The sequence below is a fragment of the Podarcis raffonei genome, chromosome 2 (assembly GCF_027172205.1).
Source record: "Podarcis raffonei isolate rPodRaf1 chromosome 2, rPodRaf1.pri, whole genome shotgun sequence".
Classification (NCBI taxonomy): domain Eukaryota; kingdom Metazoa; phylum Chordata; class Lepidosauria; order Squamata; family Lacertidae; genus Podarcis; species Podarcis raffonei.
This window is the reverse complement of record NC_070603.1, coordinates 100,396,628-100,423,616: the sequence shown is the minus strand read 5'-3', so window position 1 is coordinate 100,423,616 and position 26,989 is coordinate 100,396,628. Positions and strand designations below refer to the sequence as shown.

General features: G+C 44.2%; 1 protein-coding gene across 29 annotated transcripts in view; it reads right to left on the bottom strand.

Annotated features, from left to right (window-relative positions):
* Positions 1-26,989, bottom strand: part of MAGI1 (membrane associated guanylate kinase, WW and PDZ domain containing 1) — a 480,285-nt gene that overhangs the window by 211,643 nt on the left and 241,653 nt on the right. For all 29 annotated transcript variants that reach the window (XM_053378258.1, XM_053378261.1, XM_053378272.1 and 26 more), the window contains exon 2: positions 15,875-15,991. In XM_053378258.1, coding sequence (XP_053234233.1) covers positions 15,875-15,991 — 117 coding nt within the window. The remainder of the gene's footprint in view (positions 1-15,874; positions 15,992-26,989) is intronic.

Below are 26,989 nucleotides of genomic sequence, written 5' to 3'. Positions count from 1 at the left end.
CCCCGGATTTATTTTTAGGCCAAAACCAGGCATTCTTTTTTCTCTCGGTTTTTTCCTTCATAGACATTTTGCTCCTCTCTCAAAATCTCGTTTCCCAGAAGGACATTTGCTGAAACTTAGGCATGTGCTCGACGTTAAATAATGATGGTGTTGCTGATGATGGAGACAGGTTGCAAGGTTATCTAATTATTGTTGTGATTCATGAAGAGTCAAGCAGGTGTGTGCATCTGGGGTGATCTCCATCCGTTACTCTACAATCAGTTCAGTGTTTTTTAATGGAGGAGTGGGCATCAAAATGAGGAGGGAAATCAATCCTAGTTCAAAGGCTGATTAACTGGACTGGCTGCAGGAGCTGAGAATTACTAGGTGGATAGCAGCCCTTAGAGCTGAGGTGCAGAAATCCAAAAGTCAGCATTGCCCTCAGGCTGAAAGGGCAGGCAATTTTCGCCTGCTTTTAGGGCAATACCCAAAATTATCACTACAAGAGGGCAGGGGCACTTTTGGACATTACTAGAAAGTTTTAGCCAAAAAAGCACAGGCGCCCTTCCCCACCCCTCCATGTCAAACTATTCATTTGAACTTTCTTGTATCTCTGCAGACCAACGTAAAGGAAACAGTCTTGAAATGCTTAGTTCTCCTCTAGACACATAGGTAAAGGTAAAGGGACCCCTGACCATTAGGTCCAGTCGCGGACAACTCTGGGGTTGCACACTCATCTAGCTCTATAGGCCAAGGAAGCCGGTGTTTGTCTGCAGACAGCTTCCGGGTCATGTTGCCAGCATGACTAAGCCTCTTCTGGCGAACCAGAGCAGCGCACGGAAACGCCGTTTACCTTCCTGCCGGAGCGGTCCCTATTTATCTACTTGCACCCAGAGGTGCTTTCGAACTGCTAGGTTGGCAGGAGCTGGGACCGAGCAACGGGAGCTCACGCCGTCGTGGGGATTCGAACTGCCAACCTTCTGAACAGCAAGCCCTAGGCTCTGTGGTTTAGACCACAACGCCACCCGCGTCCCTTCTAGACACATACTTAACTAATTTTGTGCCTAGTTCTTCCAACAACCTTGCTTCCACAAGTCCAGAGATGCTTGCAACTACATACATGACCTTTGGCCTAATGCTGGTCTGCAGTATTCCCAGCCATCCAAGGTGGCATCATTTTCCACTGCTGCTGCCGGCACCCTAACTACAGTCAGTAGTAGACATAAACCAAGCTGGGTGGAGGTGGGTGATGCCACCAACACCACCAACATCTATATCAGGCTGGTCAGGGGTTATGCCCGAGATGACTGTTTTGCCCAGGCTTTCTCAACCTCGGCCCTCCAGATGTTTTTGGCCTACAATTCCCATGATCCCTAACTAGCAGAACCAGTGGTCAGGGATGATGGGAAGTGTAGTCTCAAAACATCTGGAGGGCCGAGGTTGAGGAAGCCTGGTTTTGCCTTTCTTCCTGAAATTTGCTTATATGTACATCAGCAGTGCGTGTTTTTTAACCCACCTTTCATGGCACGTTGCCCTCAAGGTGGCTTACAAAACTTTGAAATGCATGTAAATACCATTACCACTGCAAAAAGAAGCAAATAAAGATTTTATTTTGCTCCTCCATCCATGCAAATATTTCCACTTTTACAATAGAACTTCCTCCTCCCCTGCCCTAAGTCCCCCTAAATCTGTTGTAAGGGTCCCCCAACCCTCTAGAGCAGATTTGGGAAGGATGCCGGGCAGTGGGCACAAGCTCATACGGAAGCTTGCATTCAAGACCTCCACGTAGTGCATTGCCTATCCCGGACCGTTGCTTTGATTTTCCTGGTTACAGACCATTTGTAGCAAGATCATGTCCTCTTCTGCCAAACCTATGGGTCTTACCTGGGTTTTGGCTTGTGAACAGCCATTCAGGATCCTTTCATTTACAGTGGTACCTCGGGTTACATACGCTTCAGGTTACATACGCTTCAGGTTACAGACTCCGCTAACCCAGAAATAGTACCTTGGGTTAAGAACTTTGCTTCAGGATGAGAACAGAAATTGTGCTCCGGCGGCGTGGCAGCAGCAGGAGGCCCCATTAGCTAAAGTGGTGCTTCCAGAACGGACCTCCAGAACGAATTAAGTACTTAACCCGAGGTACCACTGTATAGTGAAATTAACCATAGGTCAGTGAGTAAAATACGTGATTTGAATGTAGAAGTTTCCATGTTCAATCCCTGACATGCCCTACTAAAATATCAGGCAACAGGAAAAACACCCTAGTTGCACGGACCACCTGCTTGACTCAATTTAAGGTGGCTTCGTTTATTCATCTGATCTGACCCTTGGGTTCGCCTTTTCAGATGTTTGAGTCACACTTGTCTGTGCCTAGTTGTGGGCTCATTTACAAGGCTATTGGGAAATCAAGGCATACTTTGTACCCACATTATTAGCGAAAGTGGTGCTGCTGGCATTCATGTGCAGACTTTCTTAAATCTGGCTCTCCTGGAAACTTCCCAGTTCTCCTGTTTTAAATGCCTCCTGTTTTAAAAGTCTTGGAGAGATGGGCCCACTTTCATGTGACCATTTGACTGGAATTCCTGACTTCTCTTAATAATAATAATAATAATAATAATAATAATAATAATAATAATTATTTATTATTATTATTATTATTATTATTATTATTATTATTATTATTTGTACCCCCCACCCATCTGACTGGTTTGCCCCAGGCACTCTGGGCGGTTTCACATACAGTCAAACCTCATTGTGCAGCCGCCTCCACTTGCATCCGCTTCGGCGAACATCCACGGCAAACCAGAAAGTACTTCTGGGTTCGCCGCTTGCGCACGCGCAGAAGCGCTAAATCGCGCCGTGCACATGTGCAGACGCAGCACTTCAACGTACGTCATTTTCGGCTTGCAGACGGGCCTCTGGAATGGATCCCGTCCGCAAAGCAAGGTTTGACTGTATATGAAAACACTAAACCTTAAAAGGTTTCCCTATACAGGGCTGCTTTCAGATGTCTTCTAAAGGTTATATAGTTACTCATCTCCTTGACATCTAATGGGAGGGCATTCCACAGGGTGGGCGTTCTTTAGGGTGCCAATCCACCTCCATGTTTGTTGTTCTTGACTTTTAAGCTATAGGCCAGAGAAGACTGTCCAACTCCAAAAGCATATGCAGGTTCTCACTGGCCCAAAGTCCTATGAGAGCCAGCACATGCTCCTCCTTAGAAGTTGCTCTGCCTTATAGCTTGGCAGCCAAGTACGACATACAAGCCCTCCAAAAGGTGCCTAGTTGTCTGCAAAATTCACCAGGCCCGGCAGGGAGCTTTACATGTCACACGCAATGGTGCAACAGGAATGAAAGAAACTCTTATCACATAATGCCAGTTCAAGTAGAAAGAGCCTTGAAACAGTTCCAAAAGCTAACACAGGCTCTGGAATGTCTCTGGAGGAGCAGCTAGGGAGAATACTATTTAAGGGCTGCTTCTCACACAAAAAAAGGAGTCATGTCACAGACACTTTAAATGTCCTTTGCATGGCAGCTGTTCCATATGGCAGCTATATTTGGAAAAAGCAGCCCTAAGTGCCATTAGTGTGTGGGTTTGGCACATGAATGGTATAGCTAGAAAAGTACTTGTTCAGGAATGGATGTCACCTCATAACAGGACCAGGATTTAGTGACAAATCTCTGACTCTCTCTATATATAAATGCAGGGCTGCAGAGTCTGGGGCTTAGACTTGGGAGCTGATAAGAGTAGGGAAAACGCAACTCAGCATACTTCATGGGGAAAACCTGCTGTGGAAATAAATTAATAATAATAGCAGCAGCAGCATAGACAACTTGGGAGATGAGTAAGCACTTGTAAGCAAATTGTTCTCACGTTCTCCACCTTAGACCTCTACAGTTCCACTTCACGCAGTTAGGTCAAGGAGAAAGGTATTCCCAACAGATCGCCAACCAACAAGAAGTTTATGGCAAGCTAGAAACACCAGTGTTCTCAGGCAGAATCTAACTTCTGCAATCAGACCTCTCTTGAGTTTCATCAGCACATATTGGAACCAATTTGCTTAGCATGTGGGAGCACCAAATGGAGAAACAAACTGTGAATTCACATTAGCTGAAAACTCAGCAAGATGTGGAAATCAAACACAGATGGTTCACTTCAGATTAAAGGGTCAGTATTTCGCCTTCTCTTCTCACTTTACATTCTCCTGGATAATATTTAACAATCACCTAGGGTTCTTTCTCCTGTGGGTGTGGAGAGAGCTGGATTTTGACACAAAACCACCAAGGAAAGCACAGAAGCAAATGAGCTTCCACGCCAAGCAGAAGAACCTGCAGCAGAAAGAAAGCCTCTCTCTGCGAGGATTCACACATGCATATTTATTACTTGATGCTACGGCATTTGAGCGATGACTTGCATGAGAGATACCAATTAAAGACCAGGCAGCACAAATAGCCTTCTTTATTTATGTTTTGCTTGCTTGTTTAAACTTATCACTCCTTTTACACAAATGTCTCAGCATCCCTTACAAGTAGGAGTACAAAAATGCAGCCCAAAAATATTTTAATCCATTTCCTAATATGATCCCAAATACAGTATTCTTCACGCAGAATGTTCCTCCATCCAGCTGAGTCACTGACTGGTAAGTAAGGGCATATTAAGCGACATATGTGAGTTCTTTCAGAAAAATTATTCATTCAGAAGTGGAAACCAGATTCTGGGAACTCTGGGATGGGACCATACAATCTAGCACTAGGGCTGTGCAATAAATCACCATATCATTGAATACTCCCAAAGCCTTTCTCACAAATGAGTATAGCCACAAGGTAGCAGAGGTTTAGGATAAGAGTTTCCCTTTTCCTAGAATAGCAGCCTTCCCATGTTGATCCACCCCTCCCTTCCCTCTACAGCACATGCAGAAACCACCTTCTTGAACGTTGAGCTATGGGTCTCGTTCGCTCAATCCACCAGAGCCTGTCTTTGCATGCAGGGCAAGTCCCTAACTCACTGAGGGTTTGAGAGCCTTTAGTGGCTGCAGCATCTATCCTTTGGAATCCCTTCCTCTTGAATAACAGACATGTGCCAGCAAGGTTACCTTTTCCTCTTTCATCAATTATTTGAAGTTGAGATCTTTCGCAGTCTACATCTGCATTGGAATTGTTTTCAATGCGTTTTTATTTTTATTATTATTTTAACACAGTTTGCCACCCTGGGCTCCTTCGGGAAGAGGGAAGGGATATAATTTTAATGAACAACTAACTAATGCCACCAACTATTCTGGCATACGGCTGTGTACACACACCCATCAAAGTCACCATGCACGGCTGCTGAAACAAACCAAACTCCTCTAAAGAGAGTTAATAAGAAATGTAGTTTGCCAACGGCGTTCTTTTCGCATTCTCCAAGCTCCTGGATTATGGCTGAGCTCATCCCTGTACTGAAGCACTCACCTGGTAGCCATAGGCAACAAGGAACCGCATGCAGGGAAACATCTGGGATTCTATGCAAGAGACTAAGTGGGTTCCTGGGGGAGGAGGGCCAGAGTTGGCATTATCAAGAGGCAAATGATTCAATTTCCTTAAGCAGCAAGGGCAGCGAGAAATTAGTGACCCGGCCCCTCTTAACTAGCTCATCTCATCTGACCAGCCCACTAATCCATCCATACACCAAGGCTTCCATATGGTTCTTTAGAATTATACCTGGCCCCCTTCTTCAGCCCTGCTCTCACTCTTCCTCTCTCCCTGCCCACCTGTTTACTTGTTAACTATTTTGTTATTGCTAATGTAGCCGCAGTACCGGCCACACCTCAGCCTCCCCCCCCCCGCTCCCCAACCCCTTTCTCAGAGTGAAGTTGAGCAGAGCGGAGCAGCTGAGGCACAGTGTTGTCATTGTGTTAGCAGGAGTCAATGGGTAAGTGGGCAGGTTGGAGACAGACAGAGCCATGGTGGAGTTAAGAAGGGGCAGCAGTGGTGAAGGAAGGAATCAACTGAGGCTGCAAAATTTCTTGCACTCTATGAATGGAGCACTCTGTCCCTCCTCCCTGCAAGGTATAGGGAGAGAACATATTCCCTCTCCTCTGCACCCAGTGTAGAAATGCAGTGGGCCCTTCTCTGCTAGTCCGCAGCAGACTAGTAAATAAATTTGCAGGTGACTTCCTTTTGTCAGCTTATTTACAAGGTTGAGTGAGCTCAATATCTGCGGCCTGTGATGCAAAGTAATTTATGCATGTCTCTAGCGGCTGCATTCGGATGCAATGTTAACATGTAATTTAGTTGGAAGACAAGCAGGACTACTGGGCAGTGGCTCCCACACTTCTCCCCCCCCCCCATGCACCATATGAATATCGCTGAGGGTCCTGGCAGTCTAGAGGTTTTTCTGCCTCTTGTAGCATTTGTAACGCACTGCACTTGGTTATGTGTGCTTTCCTGTGTTGTGTTTCACTGCGTTACAGTCTGAATTCCACAGAGTTCAATCTGTAATGCGATAAAATGAAAATGTAAGAAACAAATCAGCAACAAACATGCAATATGAATGCGTAAAGCAGACAGGCCATGGACCACATGAACGAAGTCCGCAGGCCACAGTTTGGGACCCCCAATGATAGGAGACCAGAGCTCTGGCGTTCCTGCATCCCTATTGCCAGCCTCACCCTCATCAGAAGGTGCTTTTTAAAAGACCACATTCCATTTCCCAGTCTTCTATTCCAAAGAAGCAGGGTAGACACTGAAGATAGCAATGCTACATTCTTGGACCAGAGGGGCACTAGCACCATAAACTTATCTGACAAAGCATTTCTGGGTTGGGGTCTGCCTACCCTTCCCCTTCTCGGCTTCTGAGTCCTCATCCTCATCCCCCCTCACCCTAAATAAGAGGAATCTGACTTCAGGATCATGACAGGTAGTTTAAGAACAAGCCTGGTCTTGCATACAAACCCCTCCCCTCTCCTGGTGCAACTGCAAGAAAGAGATTGCATCCATTTTCAACTGAGCGTGGTTACTCACTTTGTCTAAGCCAAGAACTGTCATTTGTATTTAGAGGGGGAACAAGACAAGATAATTAAGAACAGTCTGAAGCTGGCTAGTTCCCCTAAACTGCAGTTAGCGCTGACCAGTGCTTTTTTTTTTTTTCCTGGAGTACTCGAGGGTACGAAGTACCTGCACCTCTTTTGTTGTGGTTGTTAAAAACTGTGCCACTTACTGTAACATCTTAATGGTGAGTAAAAGGTAAAGGGACTCCTGACCATTAATTAGGTCCAGCCGCGGACGACTCTGGGGTTGCGGTGCTCATCTCGCTTCACTGGCCGAGGGAGCTGGTGTACAGCTTCCAGGTCGTGTGGCCAGCATGACTAAGCCTCTTCTGGAGAACCAGAGCAGCACACGGAAACGCCGTTTACCTTCCCACCGGAGTGGTACCTATTTATCTACTTGCACTTCGTGCTTTTGAACTGCTAGGTTGGCAGGAGCAGGGACCGAGCAAAGGGAGCTCATCCCGTCGCGGGGATTCAAACCGCCAACCTTCTGATCGGCAAGCCCTAGGCTCTGTGGTTTAACCCACAGTGCCACCCGCGTCCCTAATGGTGATTTTTCGGGGGGGGGGAGAAGCACTGGTGCTGACCACTGCTTGGCCTGGTTTTCAACCTCCTTTCTGAGACCCTATGCGGTCCTGGTAAGCATTAGTTTGTCTTACTGTATCGTGCAAATAAGGCCTTTGTCAGGACTCAGACATAACTGTAACCATGGTTTACCGAACGCAAAAAGCTTCTAGACGTTTCCTTGTGGCTGTGCCAGAGCAGGGGCAGAGGGACATCCAAGCACGGAGGCTACAGAACAGTTTAGATCTGCATGCAAACCAGGCCAATATCTACCTGATCATTTTACAATATACGTCTCATTTTCAAGATGCATTAGCCCTTCAAGGGCCATTTATTATGCATTCCCACTCAAATAATAATAATTTTCACAATTCTCCTTGAAACAGATGTGTCTCTTCTTAAATCACTAATTAAGTGCATTGCGGGACATTGCAATTCTTAAAAGGCTATCAGAGGAGGAAACCCCCCCTCCTCTCCATTCTTAAACAAATCTGCTCTGGCAACTTTCCAGCAATCTTGACTTCATAACTCAAGGCCGTAATTATTCAAGGAGGACAAGTCTTTGATTATGGATATTTCCAGAGTGTTATGACTTAAGCAGAGAGATTTATTTTCACCTTTAACAGAAGCAGAACTGAAAATATTTGCTTTATGTGCTAATTGATTTTTAGCAGCTGGACCTCTCTCTCCCTCTCTCTCTTTCACACACACTCGCAATATTCTCTTGAACCAGGGCAACTAATGTTCAGTTCAGCCATAAAACTTAAGGAATCAAGCAACTGAAGTACTTTCTTTCAATCTGGAGCAGCTCGTAAATTCCTAACCATATGACAATGGAGAAAACTTTAATAGCGTGCTGACCACATTATTAAACTGTGAGAAACTGGGAGGCAGTATTAAAACAAATGGAGAAAGTACATGAGAAAGCTGACATTCATTAGGCAATATTATAACCTAACACTGGGTTTGGGGTGTGGTGTGCAGAAACTACCCTCCCACCCAAATCCTGTTTGGATACATTGACTAAAGTTCAGCTCTAAGTATTCTGATGCAACATCGGGTTCCGATGAGATCAATGGGGCTAACTATGCCAACTAACTAAGTATGGAACTATGGAAATACATTACAGTCGTACCTTGGAAGTCGAATGGAATCCGTTCTGGAAGTCCGTTTGATTTCCAAAACGTTCAGAAACTAAGGCGCGGCTTCCGATTGGCTGTAGGAACCTGCGGAACCCGCATTGGACGTTCGGGTTCCAAAGAACGTTTGCAAACCGGAACACTCACTTCCGGGTTTGCGGCGTTCAGGAGCCAAAACATTTGACTCACAAGGCATTTGAATTCCAAGGTATGGCTGTATCCAAGCTAACATAAGCTATGGGAGAAGATGCAGAGGTAGGTGTTTGTGGAGGGAGAGGTATAAGTTTTTGGAAGGCAAACAGCATGACAACACTGGAAACCAACTGCATAAAAGGGTCCATCACCAGCTGCTGATCTTTGCTAAGCTATCATACTTTCTTTTACTTCTAAACTGCTCCTGAGCTCCATCTCATAAAAAAACTTTTCCCCCAGATGGCGATATGAAGCTTTAACCCAGCAACCTTTTTCAGCCGTGGGCCAGTCCACCATCCCACAGACCATGTGGTGGGCCGGACTATATTTTGAAGGAAAAAATGAACAAATTCCTATGCCCCACAAATAACCCAGAGATGCATTTTAAATAAAAGCACACATTCAACTCATGTAAAAACACCAGGCAGGCCCCACAAATAACCCAGAGATGCATTTTAAATAAAAGGACACATTCTACTCATGTAAAAACATGCTGACCGTGGGCCGGATTGAGAAGGCCCATGGGTCTTAGGTTGGCTACCCCTGCTTTAATCCATTCCATGTTCCCTTGATGGAACTCCATGATTAGGCTTTGGGAGACAGCTAAAAAAGAAAAAAAAGCTCCCACTCCCTCTTGGTGCTTAGAATTCAATCGAGAGAGCATGCCACTGTTTTCTGCTGACGGAATATTACATTTGAGATGCATATCTTTCTTACGTCTGAGATTGTAAAGAGCACTAATAACTCAGCATTAAGCTGCAATTTCTTCCCTCTTGGCCACCGGCTTTCAAGTCTCAATACCTTTTAGGACCACTTGAATACCCACTGCAGATTCCTCACAATGAGGACAAAGCCCTTTGGAAGCCCTTTGCGTGTCGTAATTATGGGAGCAAACTGAAGAGCATTGGGAATTAATAAAGAAACAAAGGCATCTAAAACCATCAGCCATCTTCCCACACTACTTACTGGAACGCTGCCTGGCAAGTGATAAAGAAAAACTTTCGAGATGAACTTCAGGGAAGTGTTCGCTCTGATTTTTGTTGTATTCTCTTAATCTCTGGCCACTTTGAAGCCGCTCTTCAATGATGCTGGTCAGCAGATGGGTTTTCCCCTCCCCCAAAACATAACAAAAAATTAAACCTGAAATGGTTTGCTAGGCTGAAAAATATAATGTGGGTGGCTGCTAAAGGCAAAAACAAATAGATGGGTGAAACCAACAGGATATAAAACTTATAAAGATTCTTATTTTCAAAAATAAGAATCAGGGTCAAAAATAAGCATCAGGGTCTTTTCCAGGAAGTCTTCTCTTCTCATGAGGTGGCCAAAGTATTGGAGTCTCAGCTTCAGGATCTGTCCTTCCAGTGAGCACTCAGGGCTGATTTCCTTAAGAATGGATAGGTTTGAACTTCTTGCAGTCCATGGGACTCTCCTCCAGCACCATAATTCAAAGGCATCAATTCTTTGGCGATCAGCCTTCTTTATGGTCCAGCTCTCACTTCCATACATCACTACTGGGAAAACCATAGCTTTATCTATACGGACCTTTGTTGGCAAGGTGATGTCTCTGCTTTTTAAGATGCTACCAACGACATAGATTATAATGGTACCCAGAGTTCATCTGAGCATACAGCCTTCCTATGGGAACCACCATGTTGGATTTCACTGCGCACGACACCACTTGGAAAGCAGATGAATCTATCTGCATAGAATATGCATACTGGAAATCTGAATAGTCTTAAATAAATAATAGGCTCACCACTGGCCTAGTTGCAGTCTGATCCTACAGACACTTCTCCAGTAAGGCTTTTACAGTGGTACCTCAGGTTAAGAACTTAATTCGTTCTGGAGGTCCATCCTTAATCAGAAACTGTTCTTAACCTGAGGTACCACTTTAGCTAATGGGGCCTCCTGTTGCCACTGCACCGCTGCCACACGATTTCTGTTCTCATCCTGAAGCAAAGTTCTTAACCCAAGGTATTATTTCTGGGTTAGCGGAGTCTGTAACCTGAAGCGTCTGTAACCCGAGGTAGCACTGTATTTATATTTATCTATCCATTGCACACTAAGTTCACTCTTCCACTCCACTGCAGTTCTCTTTACTTCTGTTTTCGACTTTCCACTAGAATCCCTCTGTTTTTAACCTTTTCTATTTCCCCTACATTTAGATCACCCTAAGTACCACCTCTCACCATTTTCACTCCTTTGCATAATTTCTCACTCATTGTAGTCAAAAATCGAGTACACAAATCTAATAAAACCAATATAATGAAAATCTAGCAGCACCTGCGTGAGAGAATCTGTACTAAAAGGGCCTTCTGTTTTGTGCCCTCAGTCAGATTGCAAAATGGCAACACAGGTGAATCTACAGTGGTACCTCGGGTTACAGATGCTTCAGGTTACAGACTCCGCAGGTTATAGACTCCGCTAACCCAGAAATAGTACCTCGGGTTAAGAACTTTGCTTCAGGATAAGAACAGAAATTGTGTGGTGGCTGTGTGGCAGCGGCGGTAGGCCCCATTAGCTAAAGTGGTGTCTCAGGTTAAGAACAGTTTCAGGTTAAGAACGGACCTCCAGAACGAATTAAGTTCTTAACCCAAGGTACCACTGTATAAGCTCTTCTAAACCTTAGCAACAAAATGACACCTCATTTGGGGCTTAACTGCAGATAGGCTGGTGTGGTATCGCCTTGTTTCAGAAAGTACCCATTTGTCTTTCCTTTGCCATTTTTCACACTTGATTTAAACACAGTAACATATGCTTTTAAGTCATTTCCCCAGATGTAGAGATGCAACTCAGCTGCTTTTAAAAAAAAAAGAACTAGTTGATTTTGCTGCATTTTTCTTTGTAAGTTCTGGGAGCAGTTTTTAAAGGCTGGAATATATCAAGCTAGGCCGGCTATTAGACTGCTCCTCTACCACAGCTAAAGAAAGCCAATTGATCACTGCAAGAACTGTAAAGCTGCCTGTGGCTGCTCAGTTTTGGCCGTGGCTGTTTTTCTTAAGTATGGCGGCTCCTTCCTAATTCAGAAAGAGGCAGCGGGGGTTGTTGATCAATGCCGTGAGCTGCCCATTTTGAAAACGGCTATTGTTCCACGAGCATTTCTGTGGTGGTCAGCCAGCCCTTCTCCCCTGCTACACATGCGATTTTATTGATTTGTGACTTAGTTTGTTTTTGCAATGTAACTGCACTACTTAGAGCCGAATTTTGAGGATTTCAAATGACTGGGGGGGGGGTTGGACGTAGAGGAAAGGACCCATTTTACGCATTTTGGGCCATTAGTCGTCCGTTCAGCAGAGTCCTCTGGTTGCAGCAATAAGGATCAGCAGGCAGTCAAGGCATGCTCAGTTTGAGTGACCTTGTGAGCCTTTAACATGTTTACCACATAATCAGCAGGGAATTCCATTTTCAAAATACAAGACTTCATAATCCATTAGCAACAGAGATTGGCCCAGAGCACTGGATTTTCTCATCACGTGCATTGAGGAATAAAAAAATATTAGTATGCAGCAGCCAGATTAATCTTCAGCCCTGGAAAAATCTCCTCCCTCCCCTTGCCCTCCCCCACTTCGCCACTTCCAAGCACCAAACAGCCATACATACAGTAGCTTCATTCAGTTTCAAGCCTGCACATTTTTATCACATCCAAAGCCCATAGGAAAGCTCCTTTGCAGAAAAAACCGCCAGGGCGGAGGGGGAGGCGGAGGAGAGAGAATGCTATTCAGCTAACTGCTCTACAAAGGTAAGTATTGCATAACAACCAACTCCCCCTTCTAGGTTTGTCTGTCGGTTATATAATTGCGAGGCATGAATATAGATGTGTCACCACTCCCTTTCCTTTCATTAAAAATAGAATTGCAAAATGTATATTTTAGAAAAAGCATCTCCCTGCTAAACACCCCCTCCCCCCCAAAAAATACACACCCGATTCTATAATCAAGGCCTTGGGTGAGATTAAAAAGCAAGCAAAGTAGTTTAGCTCACAGTCAAGTCCAATAAATCAGAGAAAAGATTCAAGTCGAGAGCATTTCAAAACGTAACCTTGGCAACGCAGAAAAATGCTCCAACAGAACTTAGGCTCGTTTTGCTTTATTCGTCGTTTCTGAAACTGGAAACGTAAAGAAGAGGAAGATGATGCAGCAAGAAAGTCGGCTGCAACAAGCTGCAGATCCAGGGGGTTCAAAGGGCACACGGCTCCCTATAGCGAAAGTTCTTCAGACCCTCAAAATCTGACACTAAGTACAGATGACCACATGAAAACAATTCAGCGTCTTGCTTTTTTAAAAAATATGTAGCCCATGTTGCCTTTAAAAAGGTGTAAGGAAAGTAACACATTTAGAAAACGATAAAAATACCCAATTCACATAAAAGCCTGAAGCTTGTAACAAGTTTTTAAAAATTAATTGGGTTGTATGCTACGAAAGTAATTGCACAAGTGGAGTGCTTCTGTTCATGCAATGGAATTCTGCTCCCTTTTCTGCCTCCCCTCTTTGATGCGCTCCCCAAAATATACCATACTTTTCCATGTATAAGGTGAGGTTTTTGAATTATAAAATAATGTGAAAAATTGGGGGTTGTTTTATACACAGATAGTGCATAGGGTGGCAATCCCTCCCCCCAAAAGCTCAACAACCCTGGACAATCTCCCCACCCACCCAAAAAAGTTGAACAAGTCTGAGCAATCCCCCCATTTTCTTAATTTGGAGTCCCCAAAAATAGGGGGCGTGTTATACATGGAAAAATATGGTACTCTGGGGGCTCCCTCTGGAGTAGATTTGGTGTGTACAGAGGCATGTGAGGGGCAGAAAGGGTGAGCAAGTTGCATTGTGGGAACATAGGTCGTTCTGCTTGTGCAAGTAATATGGCTGCATTCAGGTGTGGGGCTTTATTGTAATAGGGGCTTTTTGTTATAACATTCCTTCTACATTGCAGTACTTCTTGCATTACGGACTGGTGCCTTTTCAATCAATATACAGTGGTACATCAGGTTACAAACACCTTGGGTTACAAATGCTTCGGGTTACAAACACCGCCAACCCGGAAGTGGTATCTCGGGTTACAAACTTTGCCCCAGGATGAGAACAGAAATTGCGTGCCAGCAGCGCAGCGGCAGGACCCATTAGCGAAAACGCACCTCAGGGTAAGAACGGTTTTGGGTTAAGAACGGACCTCCAGAACAAATTAAGTTCGTAACCCAAGGTACCACTGTACTACCACGTCACGCTGAATTTTAAAGGGCAGGAAAGAACTGTATGCCAGGATACCACCCCAAACTGTGTCACATGAACAGCAGATCATGAAAACCGTGGGAAAGTTACAACACAAAACTCCTGCATTTTTCTAAGTTGACGAGGTTGCAAACGGATTTGTCTTTTTCAGGAAACAATTAAAACAGAGATGAGCACTAAACCTATGCTAGATTCTGCAACATTTCCAGAAGCGGCTTTTAAGCTGTTTGAAAGATCACATAAAACATGAACATTAGCAGGTAAGGAAACGTCAGGAAGATGGACTAAAGTTTAACACCAACTCCGTAAAAGCTGGCCTGTCAAGAGAAAGGCGATACAATACTTTGCAAAAGAGTCAGGATTAAATATTGAGAAGCTTCCAATTTGCAGGGCAGTGATCCTGCGTTTATACATTTTTTTTCCCTGTTCAAAGTGAAGGGCCCTCGGCAGATATCCAAGTACTGTATTTTTCGCCCCATAGGACGCACCGGCCCATAGGACGCACCTGTTTTTATGGGGGGAAAATAAAGAAAGAAAAAATTATTTCCCCCCCAGGCGCTTGTGGGGCCGGCTGCGGGGAGAAGCGCTCTTCTCCCCGCCTCCCTCCTGCAGACCAGGTCCAGGGACAGTGGGAAGGCATGCTGTGCCTCCCCGCTGTCCCCGGAGCTTGTGGGGCAGCAGCGGGGAGAAGCGCTCTTTTCCCCGCCGCCAGCCTTCAGACCAGGTCCGGGGACAGCGGGATGGCACGCTGCGCCTCCCCGCTGTCCCCGGAGCTTGTGGGGTGGCAGCGGGGAGTAGCGCTTTTCTCCCCGCCGCCAGCCTTCAGACCAGGTCCGGGAGCAACGGGAAGGCGCGCTGCGCCTCCCCGCTGTCCCCGGAGCTTGCGGGGCTGGCAGCGGGGAGAAGCACATGTCTCCCCGCCGTCAGCCTCCAAACCACATCGGGAGACAGTGGGATGGCGGCGTTCCGCCTCCCCGCTGTCCCCTGAGCTTGCGGGGCGGGGCTGGGGCTCTCCTGAAGCCTGGAGAGCAAGAGGGGTCGGTGCGCACCGACCCCTCTCATTCTCCAGGCTTCAGCGAAAGCCTGCATTCGCCCCATAGGACGCACACACATTTTCCCTTCATTTTTGGAGGGGGAAAAGTGTGTCCTATAGGGCGAAAAATACGGTATATTGGTGGAGAAAGTAATCAAATTGTTGGTTTGGGGTGAAAGGCAGCTTTTGAGTCAAAGGCAGCTTTTAGGTCAAAACCAACGTTTTTCATAATGTTAACAGGAACTTATGAAGCTCTCTTCACTGATCCACATTCACCATGGAACATTTGAAGCTGCCAAATATTGGACCAGGTAATTGTTCCATCTAGCCCACTGTCATCAGTAGCCTTCCATGGTTTAAAGCAAAGGTCCTTCTCATCACCTGGTACTTGATCTTTTAAACAGGTGATGTCAGGGATTTAATTTGGGACCTCCTATAGGCCAACCATGTGCTTTAACCACTAGGCTGTTGCTCCTTAATTTCTTAATCTTTTCCATCCAAGCACTCTGTGCAACTGGTGACAAAGCAAATCCAGCACTTTCTCAACCACCACCGAAAGCAAGCATCTCCTCCTAGTAAGAAAATCAAACCAAAAACACACCAGGTCTCCACACAGCAGCCCCATTGGCTGTCATCAAAAAGTTAGCACCAAAAGGTTGTTTGTTTGTCTTCAGTTTTATTATACTAAATTCACTAGATGAATTGTTAGATACTTACAAGGCACAGCGTGGCGATAAAGGTTATCTCTAATAGTCTGTTGCAGCTCGTGATCTGGAGATCCTTTCTGAAACCTCTGGTTGAGATAATGTCTCAGATCTTTGTTCAGACGACTTCCTGCAAGAAAAAGAAAGAAATCACAAGTTGAGCAGAGAAGGGATTAACATTGCCAGCTCTAGCTAACATTAGACTTGCAATCTGCAGTTCCTCTGAATTATGGTATGCTGCTTTCATGTGCGTTTTCTGTAAATGGCTAATTACCAAAAATAACTTGCCGCAAACATGAAATCTCCCTGGCTTTACAACCCCTCTTCCTTCCTGCTGGTGCTAAAGGGATTATCACCCTCTCTCCTGGCACATATTTTTTCTGCACTGGGAGAAAAATGACATAGACAAAATAATGATGGAGGAAAATATTTTAAAAGGGAGAGCATTTCTTCTTCTACACAGCCCAAGGCTTGGGTAAAAAGGAAGGCTGGACACACAGATTAACATAGCAGGGCTGCCTGGTCTTTAGTTGGGAAATACTCAAATAAACTAACATTTGCAACCTCCACAGCAACTAGGTCTGGGTAAAGTCTAAACATCCACTGCTGTAACTTAGACAGGCCTCCGGGTTTCAAATCCTAGATGAGTGTTTCCCAAACTTGGGCCTCCAGCTGTTTTTGGACTACAACTCCCATCATCCCAGGCTAGCAGGACCAGTGGTCAGGGATGATATGAACTGTAGTCCAAAAACTGCCTGAGGCGCAAGGTTGGGAAACACGGTCCTAGATGATAAGCAGACATTAAGCCAGAGCTCCCCATTTGAGACAAAACTCTGGTGTAAATGAACCAAGAACAAAGCACCAAAACTAGGACACAAATGAAAGAGGAAAGGCAAAGGTGTACACTTAGGTGTACACTAAACCGCTAAGTTCTACTCAGGGAGACCTACTGAAATCAATGACCCTAGTTTAGTCATATTCATTAATTTCAGTGGGTCTAAACTTAGCTGAATACCACCCATTATGACGAAATCTACCCAGTAGGTTTAAACAGTAACATTTCTAGGGAAAGTTTGAAAGATTACAACCTGAAGAATTGGCTACGCTTCCTAACAAGTCGTTTCCAACACCAGTCTGCTAAACTAATAGCAGTCCGTACATATTAACGGTATCTTAACCAAGCAATGGGTTTCTTGATTTAATAGTCCCCAATATCTAAGCTGCAATTGCATCTCAGTTTTTCTGGTGACGAAGAAGGATGTATAGGTTTCTTTTAAGTCAAATATATTATAGTGTCATGAGATGTTTGTACAAGTAGGTGAAATAGTCAAAGGCAAAATTGTGCAGTATCAGCACACACAATTTATGCAGGATATAAATCACATATAGCTTCTTCTTCTATGTTCATAATCATATACATCAATAAATGTACTCATTAGTTATTTTGGTCATAGACCAGCAGGGACTTAATGTGCTGTAGTTAAAAATATGAATTTGAAACACTTAATTTAAAAAAAATCAAGGATCTTCTAAGTTTTTCTACAGGAACAGAACTCCATTAGAGACTTCCAGGACTAATCACTCTTCTGGGATTTGCGAAAGAGACATTTTTATTAGTCCTGTTGAATTCCCACTAATGAGCTCCTAGCAGGGCATGGGATCAGTCAATCCCCCCCAAAAAAAGGGGGGAGGGGGAACAATTAAGCAACACTTCTCTTTGTCACATACTCATCTATTTTTACACTTCCAAGAGTCCCACAAGGGCCCAGCAAATTCATTCTCCAGGCACGCGAAATAATTAAGCTGAAATGAAATTGTTCCACTAATGCAAACTCCCACAGGATTTAAGATACCTTTGCAAATCCCACCGCCACCCCCATTCCAGTTTTACTGTACGTGCTCCAAGAGTTTTCCAGTGAAAATAAGTACATTTGCTTTGCCTTAAATGGAACGGGGTGCCCTTCCACCCCCAGGCCCCGTCACAGCCACATGGGAGCCACCTTTAATAGAATTGTAGAGTTGGAAGGGACCGCGAGGATTTTCTAGTCCAGGGTTTCCCAGAGTTGGGTCTCCAGCTGTTTTTTGGGGGGGACTACAATTCCCATCACCTTGCCTACAAAGGTCCATATAGTTAAAGCTATGGTTTTCCCAGTAGTGATGTATGGAAGTGAGAACTGGACCATAAAGAAGGCTGATCGCCAAAGAATGGATGCTTTTGAATTATGGTGCTGGAGGAGACACTTGAGAGTCCCATGGACTGAAAGAAGATCAAACCTCTCCATTCTTAAGGAAATCAGCCCTGAGTGCTCACTGGAAGGACAGATCCTGAAGCTGAGGCTCCAATACTTTGGCCACCTCATGAGAAGAGAAGACTCCCTGGAAAAGACCCTAATGTTGGGAAAGATGAAGGGCACAAGGAGAAGGGGACGACAGAGGATGAGATGGTTGGACAGTGTTCTCGAAGCTACCAACATGAGTTTGACCAAACTGTGGGAGGCAGTGGAAGACAAGGAGTGCCTGGCGTGTTCTGGTCCACGGGGTCACGAAGAGTTGGACACGACTAAACGACTAAACAACAACAACAATTCCCATCATCCCTAGGTAGCAGGACCAATGGTCAGGGATGATGGAAATTGTAGTCCAAGAACCCTAAATTTGGGAAACCTTGATCTAGTCCAACCCCCTGCAGTGCAGGAATATTTTTGTCCAACGTGGGGCTCAAACCCATGACCCTGAGATTAAGAGTCTCATGATCTACCAACTGAGCTATCTGCTGATGAGATCCTTTCCCACTGTGGGTTTTCAGTAAATGATGTAAATATGTGGCTGCAGCACACTGCTTGGGCCTTGAGTGACCATTGTTTAGGAAAGACTCGCATGATTCCACCATTCACATACTGCTCCCAGGAGCGCAGGATAACATTACAGAAGAGTGGCTCCTATGTTGCTATGGGCAGAAGACACCTGGGTCTTCTCATAACAGAACAACTTGCCACTGACACTACACTGCCACTGTAAATTCCCTAGCTGACAAGCCCCTTCTCACAAGCAAATGAGAGGAATTCAGTCGGTAGAGCATGAGAGCATAAGACTCTTAATCTCAGGGCCATTGATTTGAGTCCTACATTTGACAAAATATCACTGCAATGCAGGGAGTTGGACTAGATGGCCATCATGGTCCCTTCCAGGTCTGCTATTCTATGATTCTACATTCCAGAACCATAATGAACTCAGCACAGTGGCTGGTCAGATTGCAAGCACTGAAGCCCCAAGCCTATATAGGTTGAGCAGCAGTTTTCCTGTCTGAAGCCCTCCGTTCAATCCTGTCATTGCAATAAACTACTTTCCAGTAGCAGTTTGAATCATCTCCAACTGAAGGTTATGGACAGATTCTGCGATTTAATTGGTTTAAAGATTTATATGCCGCCACAATGCCAAATGGCATTGAAGGCTGCAGGACAAAATTCTACTGAAAAATGAAGCCACCCAGAAGCCACAGCATATAAAACATAGGATCATACAAAAATGAGAGAGAAGGTTATCTATTTCCAGCCTGCCATGGTCAGACATTCCAGCAAGAGGAGTTGGTTGAGTCCTATCCCACCTCCAAAGAATGGGTTTCTCAGGGTAGCTTAAGAGGCAGTTGGCCGATTGGCAGAGCCTGGTGAACTGGAGGAGAAGGGAAAGTCAAGAGAATTGGGCCCATTATGATTGTCTGCACTGTCACAAACAGCCCCAGCAGCCACACCAACATGGCAGAAGCACTTAAACTCATGCCTAGCTCTGCATCTTAAAGGTAAAGGGACCCCTGACCATTAGGTCCGGTCGTGACCGACTCTGGGGTTGCGGCGCTCATCTCGCTTTACTGGCTGAGTACAGCTTCCGGGTCATGTGGCCAGCATGACTAAGCCGCTTCTGGCAAACCAGAGCAGCGCACAGAAACGCTGTTTACCTTCCCGCCGGAGCGGTACCTATTTATCTACTTGCACTTTGAAGTGCTTTCGAACTGCTAGGTTGGCAGGAGCAGGGACCAAGCAACGGGAGCTCACCCCGTCGCGGAGATTCGAACCGCTGACCTTCTGATCGGCAAGTCCTAGGCTCTGTGATTTAACTCACCCTAGCTCTGCATCTTAGAACTTTGCAAATGGATCTTTGAGCAGTACATCTTGTATTCTGAGCTAATGCTGAGACTCTGTGCTGACTTATGGAATAAAGCTTTTGGGTTTCCTGGAGCCAAGAGTATCAAGTATTGTGCCCAAGGGTGAAAGCCAAGGCACTTATATTTCTTAATTAGTTTCAGTCACTGTTTTATCAGCTTGTATATTTTGTAACTGTTGTTTGTTTCAGGACATTCTGGAAACCAATCTGAGATCACTATAATAAGTGATGATGGGCAGTCTACAAACCTATGTGACAAATACAATAAATATATGTGTGCAAATATTCCCTGACCCCCCCCCCCCCGAATTAAAACGTTAATGCATAGGTTTTTTTTTGTCAAAGGTAAAATAACAATTCTAGGTCAGTCTCAGCCCTGTATACCTGAAGGAGCGTCTCTATACTAATCATTCAGCCGGGACATTGTGGTCCAGAATCCAGGGCCTTCTGGTGTTTCCCTCACTATGAGGTTCAAGGAACCAGGCAGAGGGCCTTCTTGGGAGTGGCACCTGCCCTGTGGAACACCCTACCATCAGATGTCAAGGAAATAAACAACTATTTGACTTTTAGAAGACATCTGAAGGCAGCCCCATATAGGGAAATTGGGAGTTGCCCAGAGTGGTTGCGGCAACCCAGTCAGCTGGGCAGCATATAAATAATAACATTCTTATTCTTATTCATTGAGAGTAATAAATTTGCATGCAAACCTTGTCAAACACATTTAAAAATGATGATGATGATGATGCTTTTAGGTGCAGGTGGACTGAACACCTCTGAGAATGCAAAGCAAAAGATAACTACCAAAAACCCTAATCATCCATTTGGCTCAAACCATTTTATGAAAAGCTATTTCTCCTAACTGCTGATACACTGTACACTTGAGTGCTACATAGTTGCCTTGATGAAGCTAGAAAATGGTATGAATGTAGGGAACTCAAGCTCAAATGCCTCTTCAACTATTAATCTGTTTTAATTACCTTGAGCAAGCCACGCTCCCTACCTCACCCAACGGAACTCACAGATTTGTTGCACAATGTAAGCTAATGAAAGAGAATTTTGAGAGAGAGAGAGAGAGAGAGAGAGAGAGAGAGAGAGAGAGCGCGAGCGCAATGGAACACATGGAAAGAGGTAGTCCTGCAGGGGTCAAGCAATTTGTGGCTTTGTAAGTCTAAACCAGCATCTTTATAATTATATCTAGAAGGCTACTGGAAGCTAATACAGAACATCATGCACTGGCAACACTCCAGATGGGATGTTTCTTGAAAGAAAAGTGGAAGATGCTGCTAAATCAGAAGGCAGCAAACTTCAAGATTAATCCCATCTGGAATACATTACATCAATGTCTCCCAAACTTTTTCCAACCATGGCCCCCTTCCGACCTTGTTTCCTTCCTGGGCCCCCCATAGGCGTAGCCAAGAGGGGGCAGTTGTTTCCCCCCCCCCAAGTAAAAATACAAATCAATACAAATTTGAGGTTCTCCCCCCCCCCAACAAAAATTCTGGCTACACCCATGCCCCCCTCCATCCTACCAGTAGAAAGGTAGCTATTTAAATGTTTTGTTTGTAAACAGAACATATTTCATTTATAATTTTTATAATTTATACAAAATACAATTACATAAAATGATAGGAACGTAAGGAAATATTGTTGAAGCAGAAAAACACATAGAATCATGGCGCTGGAAGGGACCCCAAGGGCCATCTTTCTAGTGCAGGCTTCCTCAACCTCGGCCCTCCAGATGTTTCTGGCCTACAACTCCCATGATCCCTAGCTAGCAGGACCAGTGGTCAGGGATGATGGGAATTGTAGTCTCAAAACAGCTGGAGGGCCAAGTTTGAGGAAGCCTATTCTAGTGCAACCCCCTGCAATGTAGGAATCTCAGCTAAAGCATCCATGACAGATGGCCACCCAACCTCTGCTTAGAAACCTCCAAGGAAGGAAAGTCCGGAACCTCCCAGGGGAGATTCATCTTCCATGTATTATAAAAAATAAACAACACTTATTTCACCCCAGTTATTTGACACTGAGGGGGAAACCTAAAGATACAGTCTGAAAGGCGCACAGGAAGTTCTGTATATATGAGAGAATTTTAAAAAGCAAATGGTCTTCACTGACCTGGTGCAAAAAGATCTTGTCATCCCAAGGAGCCCTGGCTGTTTAGATAAAACACTCCATCCCCACTCAAGCTTACCTGGGAGTAAGGCCCACAGAACTCAGTGTGGATTTCTTTTGAGTATACATTTATTCACTAGATGCAAGTAAGTAGCACCAGATGACACCATAGGATGCTGCAGTGATGTTTGTCTGACACATGCACACAAGTACTTAAGGTTCAGTACTGGTTCCCAATAACCTTCCATATATAATTTCACAACATTGGTTGGAATTTTAAAGTCCAAAATAACTCCAGAAGACTACTTCCTTCAGTATTTCCCCATTGCTTTCTCCAAATCCAATGTCCCCAAAAGGTACTCTCCCAATGTATAATTTTAAAAACAACCTAATCGAGACATGCTTGTTCTTATAAAGAGATCCCAACCAAAAACTGCACAACTCCAGAGGAAATGACTGCCAAATCTGAGGGGGACTCCTCTCTACATGCCATTGCACCTTGGTGCTTGGCAATGAGAAACATCACCACTGTGACTCCTTATTAGGACTGAATGGGAAACCCTGCAAGAGAACATATAGGAAATGAGGCCCTCCGTGAGTTAAGAGGTCGCACAGTAGCGATTTGTACAGCATTCAGGCCACTGCAAACGTTCTGGTGCAGAAAGGAAAATTCATACATGCTGTTCCTGCTTGAGCAAATGGCACCCTTTAGAATTTTATTTGTTGGGTATTGCCCAGAATGGTTTCCCTTGTGAAGTGGAAAGCTTCAGGTGAGCACATACCATTTAATTTGTTTTTTGAAATTTATATCCTGCTCTTCGCCAAAACGATCACAGGGTGGGTCGTTTGCAGCCAACGGAGCCATCAAACACAACCAATACAGCAAAATCAAAACATATATTCCGCCATCAGTCAAAAAAAAAACCCCCATCATACTCAACATATATTGATAACTGCTCGGATGCAGTCACCCTGTTCAGAACAGCAGCGTCCAATAATGTTGGGGTTTTTTGGTGCATTTAAAAAAAAAAGATTAACACAACATCAAGCATCTAAACTCCTGTTGCTGGCATAACCCTAATCCCAGGAGCAGATAACAAATGGTAACATTTTGTGCTATTACTTCGCTCTACTCCATCCTGGCCTCCCAGCTGTAGACCAAAAGTGATTATAAGTAATGGGGCTATAAAAGCCATTCAATAATTAGAACACTCACTGGCCTTATGCCAGCGGTGACAAAAGAGAGTGATTTATGTAAGTCAGGAATGTTACATCTGCCAGTCTACAGGCTGCAATATCCCTGTGGCTTTCAGGTCAAAGCTTCACACTGCTCAGTGAGATAAGGGGAAGAAAACAAACAAAACCATATTGAATGGCCTGCTTCTTGTCTGAACAGTTTTTCTCTTTCTTTTTTATTTTTTAAAATGAAGGGGACTTGGGTGGGAAGGCTCTGTTAGGTGACTGCCATATCTAAGATCAGGAAGAAATTTCTGTTCAGATCGTGCTGGTTAGTGAGAATGTTTAGGGAAGTTTTTAATGTTTGATGTTTTATTGCGCTTTTAATTCTGTTGGGAGCTGCCCAGAGTGGCTGGGGAAACAAAGCCAGATGGTCAGGGTACTAATAATTTTTTATTATTATTATTATTATTATTATTATTATTATTATTATTATTATTATTATTATGGCTTGGCTGGCTGGCTTGAATGTTGCATAACAGAATGAACCTGTTGCTCTCATCTCTGTCGGGACAGGGAGTGTGATCTGAATCACAGCAGATGCGCTGGGTTTTCTCTGATACGCCTTACACAGCATTATTTTGAATTTATTTTTTAAAGATGCGTATTCTCCCCTTCTTCGTAGAATTGTTTTAGGACAGGTTACAACACACACAAAATACACCTACACAGAACAAAGTTAAAATATCATGGAAGCGGACAGTTCGCTTATATAAAATGTGGGCACGCGCACACCCCTTCCAGCTAGCACAAGCTAGAAAAGCTATTTTGATTCAAGGCAAGCAAAAACAATTTCATACATCATTCATTCTCAAAAAACATGTTCATGACTGCGGTTGGTTTTGTGCTCGTGCTTAAAGAGGTGAAAATAAGGCCAGGAAATGAAGGCTTGAATAACATCATTCCACGTAAGACCTGGAACTTACACAGTTTTCCCAGTTCCTAAACCAAGGTCCAGGAGAATGTCTGGCATGCTAACAGCACACTTCTAATTCCTTGATTTGTGCTGCCAGAGGAAATGTGACTTCCTACAGACTGTCGTGTGTGTGTGTGTGTGTGTATGGGCAGCAGAGCAAACCATGGATCTGCTGATCTAAAGCTGCAAGGCTTTGGTTAGGGTAGTAGTTCTGCCAATCCCAAACCATATTTAGAATTGCTCTGTAATGGGCACTGCAACACAGTCTTATGCATGCTTACTTAAGAGTTCAGCAGGCTTTGCTCTCAAGTAAGTGTGCACAGAACTGCAACACTGCCGTGTGTTATAGACAAATGGATGGGGTGGGGGAGATTCTGTTTTCATAGGATGCAATAAACAAACAGTGCTAGATTTAGGGCTTTATTGTTATGGGTGCTTTTCTTAGACCAACTGCTACTCTGGGCAAGCTGCAAATTGGACCTCTAGCTTAAGCACTGCAAAGGTGGGAGTGAAAAACATAGAAACTGTTTTATAGTGTGTGAATAAATATTTCATTGGGAGAGAACATTGGGAAATTGTGTCCATGGTATGATTATTTTCCACATAGTCATTTTGAGACGTTGGCACCCTATTTGCAACAATTCCAAAATTCATATGCGGTTTCACTTATGCAAGATTAAATATACTGCCTTCAGCTGTACTTGAGGGTCGATTTCCAAAAATTCCACTGGAAAAATGCTTATGTCCGTGTGGAGATGGTGGTGTTGAGTCAGTGGGTCATGTGCTTCTAGTCTGCACTCTTTATAAAAATTTGAGCAGTGAGGTTATTACCCCTCTACTGCTATCCATACCAAGGTCTCTACTGTGTCATATCTTCTAGCAGATCAAGATAATCATGGGACAGCAAAAACTGCAAAACATTTAGCAGGGGCAATTAGAATAAGATCTATAATTTGATTATTGATGTAAACCTCCAGAATGTATTTTGTACAGTTAAGTTTTTTACCTCTATCTTCAGTACATTGTATTTTGTTTTATTGCTACAGCTAGTGTCTGATGCAAATAAAGATTCCTCTGATTCTGATTCTTTCACTGGGAGAGAACAGATCAGCTGCAGCTTCTTTGGGAGCCAGAGACACCCCCCCCCCCACTTCACTGGTGTCTGAAAAAGAGACAAGCATTTGGTTCCAACTCTTTTCACCTCCTCCTTTCCTCTCTTTGAAGAATACTCATCAAACACAAGCTGATGTGGGAAAAGAGAGGAGAGGCATGCCTTCAAAACCTCTCTAGAATTGACACCAAAGAGCAGAGGCGAGCAAAGGTGAGAAAAGGGTGCCCAGGGGATCAAATACAGGAGGGCATTTATCCGATTGAAATGAAAATATCTAGGCCAAGCTAAGAATCAGAACTGATCCTCATGCACATCAAACAGGGGAAGCACTTGGGAAAAATCAGCACTGGGTGATGACCAGGGAGAAGCAATGGGCTGCAGAAAAAGGTGATTAGACCAAAACATACTTTGGGCATAATGGAAATTCTGCTACCTGCTTCACGAAAGAGCGGAAGCCACCAGTAAACATGGAAAGCTGAAATAGCACAGGATACTTCCTCCTGCACTTGCTGCCAGGACACTGAGGGTTTTGACTGGGAAGAACGCAAATTTTGCTACATTTCTTAAAATAGTGGGAATAGCTGTAGCACCCTGCTTGTGGTTAACGCTTAGCTGGAATGAAATATTCAACGCAGCAATAGAGAAATTAAAATAATAATTTATTTGTCAGACAAATAAATGAGAGGCACAGTGGTATATGGTTACCAAGCTCTGGCCTGCCTTCCTGCCCTTATGGCCAGCGCTTATATTCCCTCAGCTCAGCCCCCTTGCTCCTCCTTTGGCTGCCTCTGTCCAATCAGCCTGGTTAAAATTCCTATTGGCTGTTTGCTAGAACCAATCATAAAAGATACACCCATTTCCTATTACCTTTTATGGGAGACAAAGAGCTATATTTCCTTCTATTTATAATTGGCAAATAAATAGCCATTAACCTCTACAAGGCACCTTAATTACCAAATAACCTTTTGCCCTAGACTAGGCGCCTTAACTAACATTTCATCTTTTGCCCTATTGCCCTATTCACTCCAAAACAGATGGTGGCTAATTTTATCTTTGGAGGTCATTAAGCAGAGGCTTGACAACCATATATCAGGAGTGCTCCGATGGCGTCTCTCTGTCTGGCAGGGGTCCGGACTCAATGGCCCTCATGGTCTATTCCAACTTCTTCTATGATTCTATAATTTCTTACTTTCTAAATCCTTTGCATAATTACATTTAAGCCAATATATTTCATACATATATAGTTTTTTTTAGAAGAAAGGGAACTTAGTAAAAGCTAAGCTAAATTCTAAAGATTCAAAGCAGTTTCAGAGAGAGAGAGAGACCTCTTCCCTTGGCCAGCTGCTGTTTGTATTAGCTCTTGCCCTTTTAACCTTAGGAAGATGTGGCTCAAGTTTAATGGGAGGCATCATAATTAATTACTATTTTTGCAACCTTGATTGTATTCTATAATTTGTATGGTCAGTGTGACCTTTTGTTCCCAGGCTTTAATTTCCTTTTACAACCCTGAGACACTGCTATAAATCAGGGGGCCCTTGATCAAGAAGATAAACAGCTGCCAGAGTATGGTTTCTGCCTGGCATGAGAGATACAAA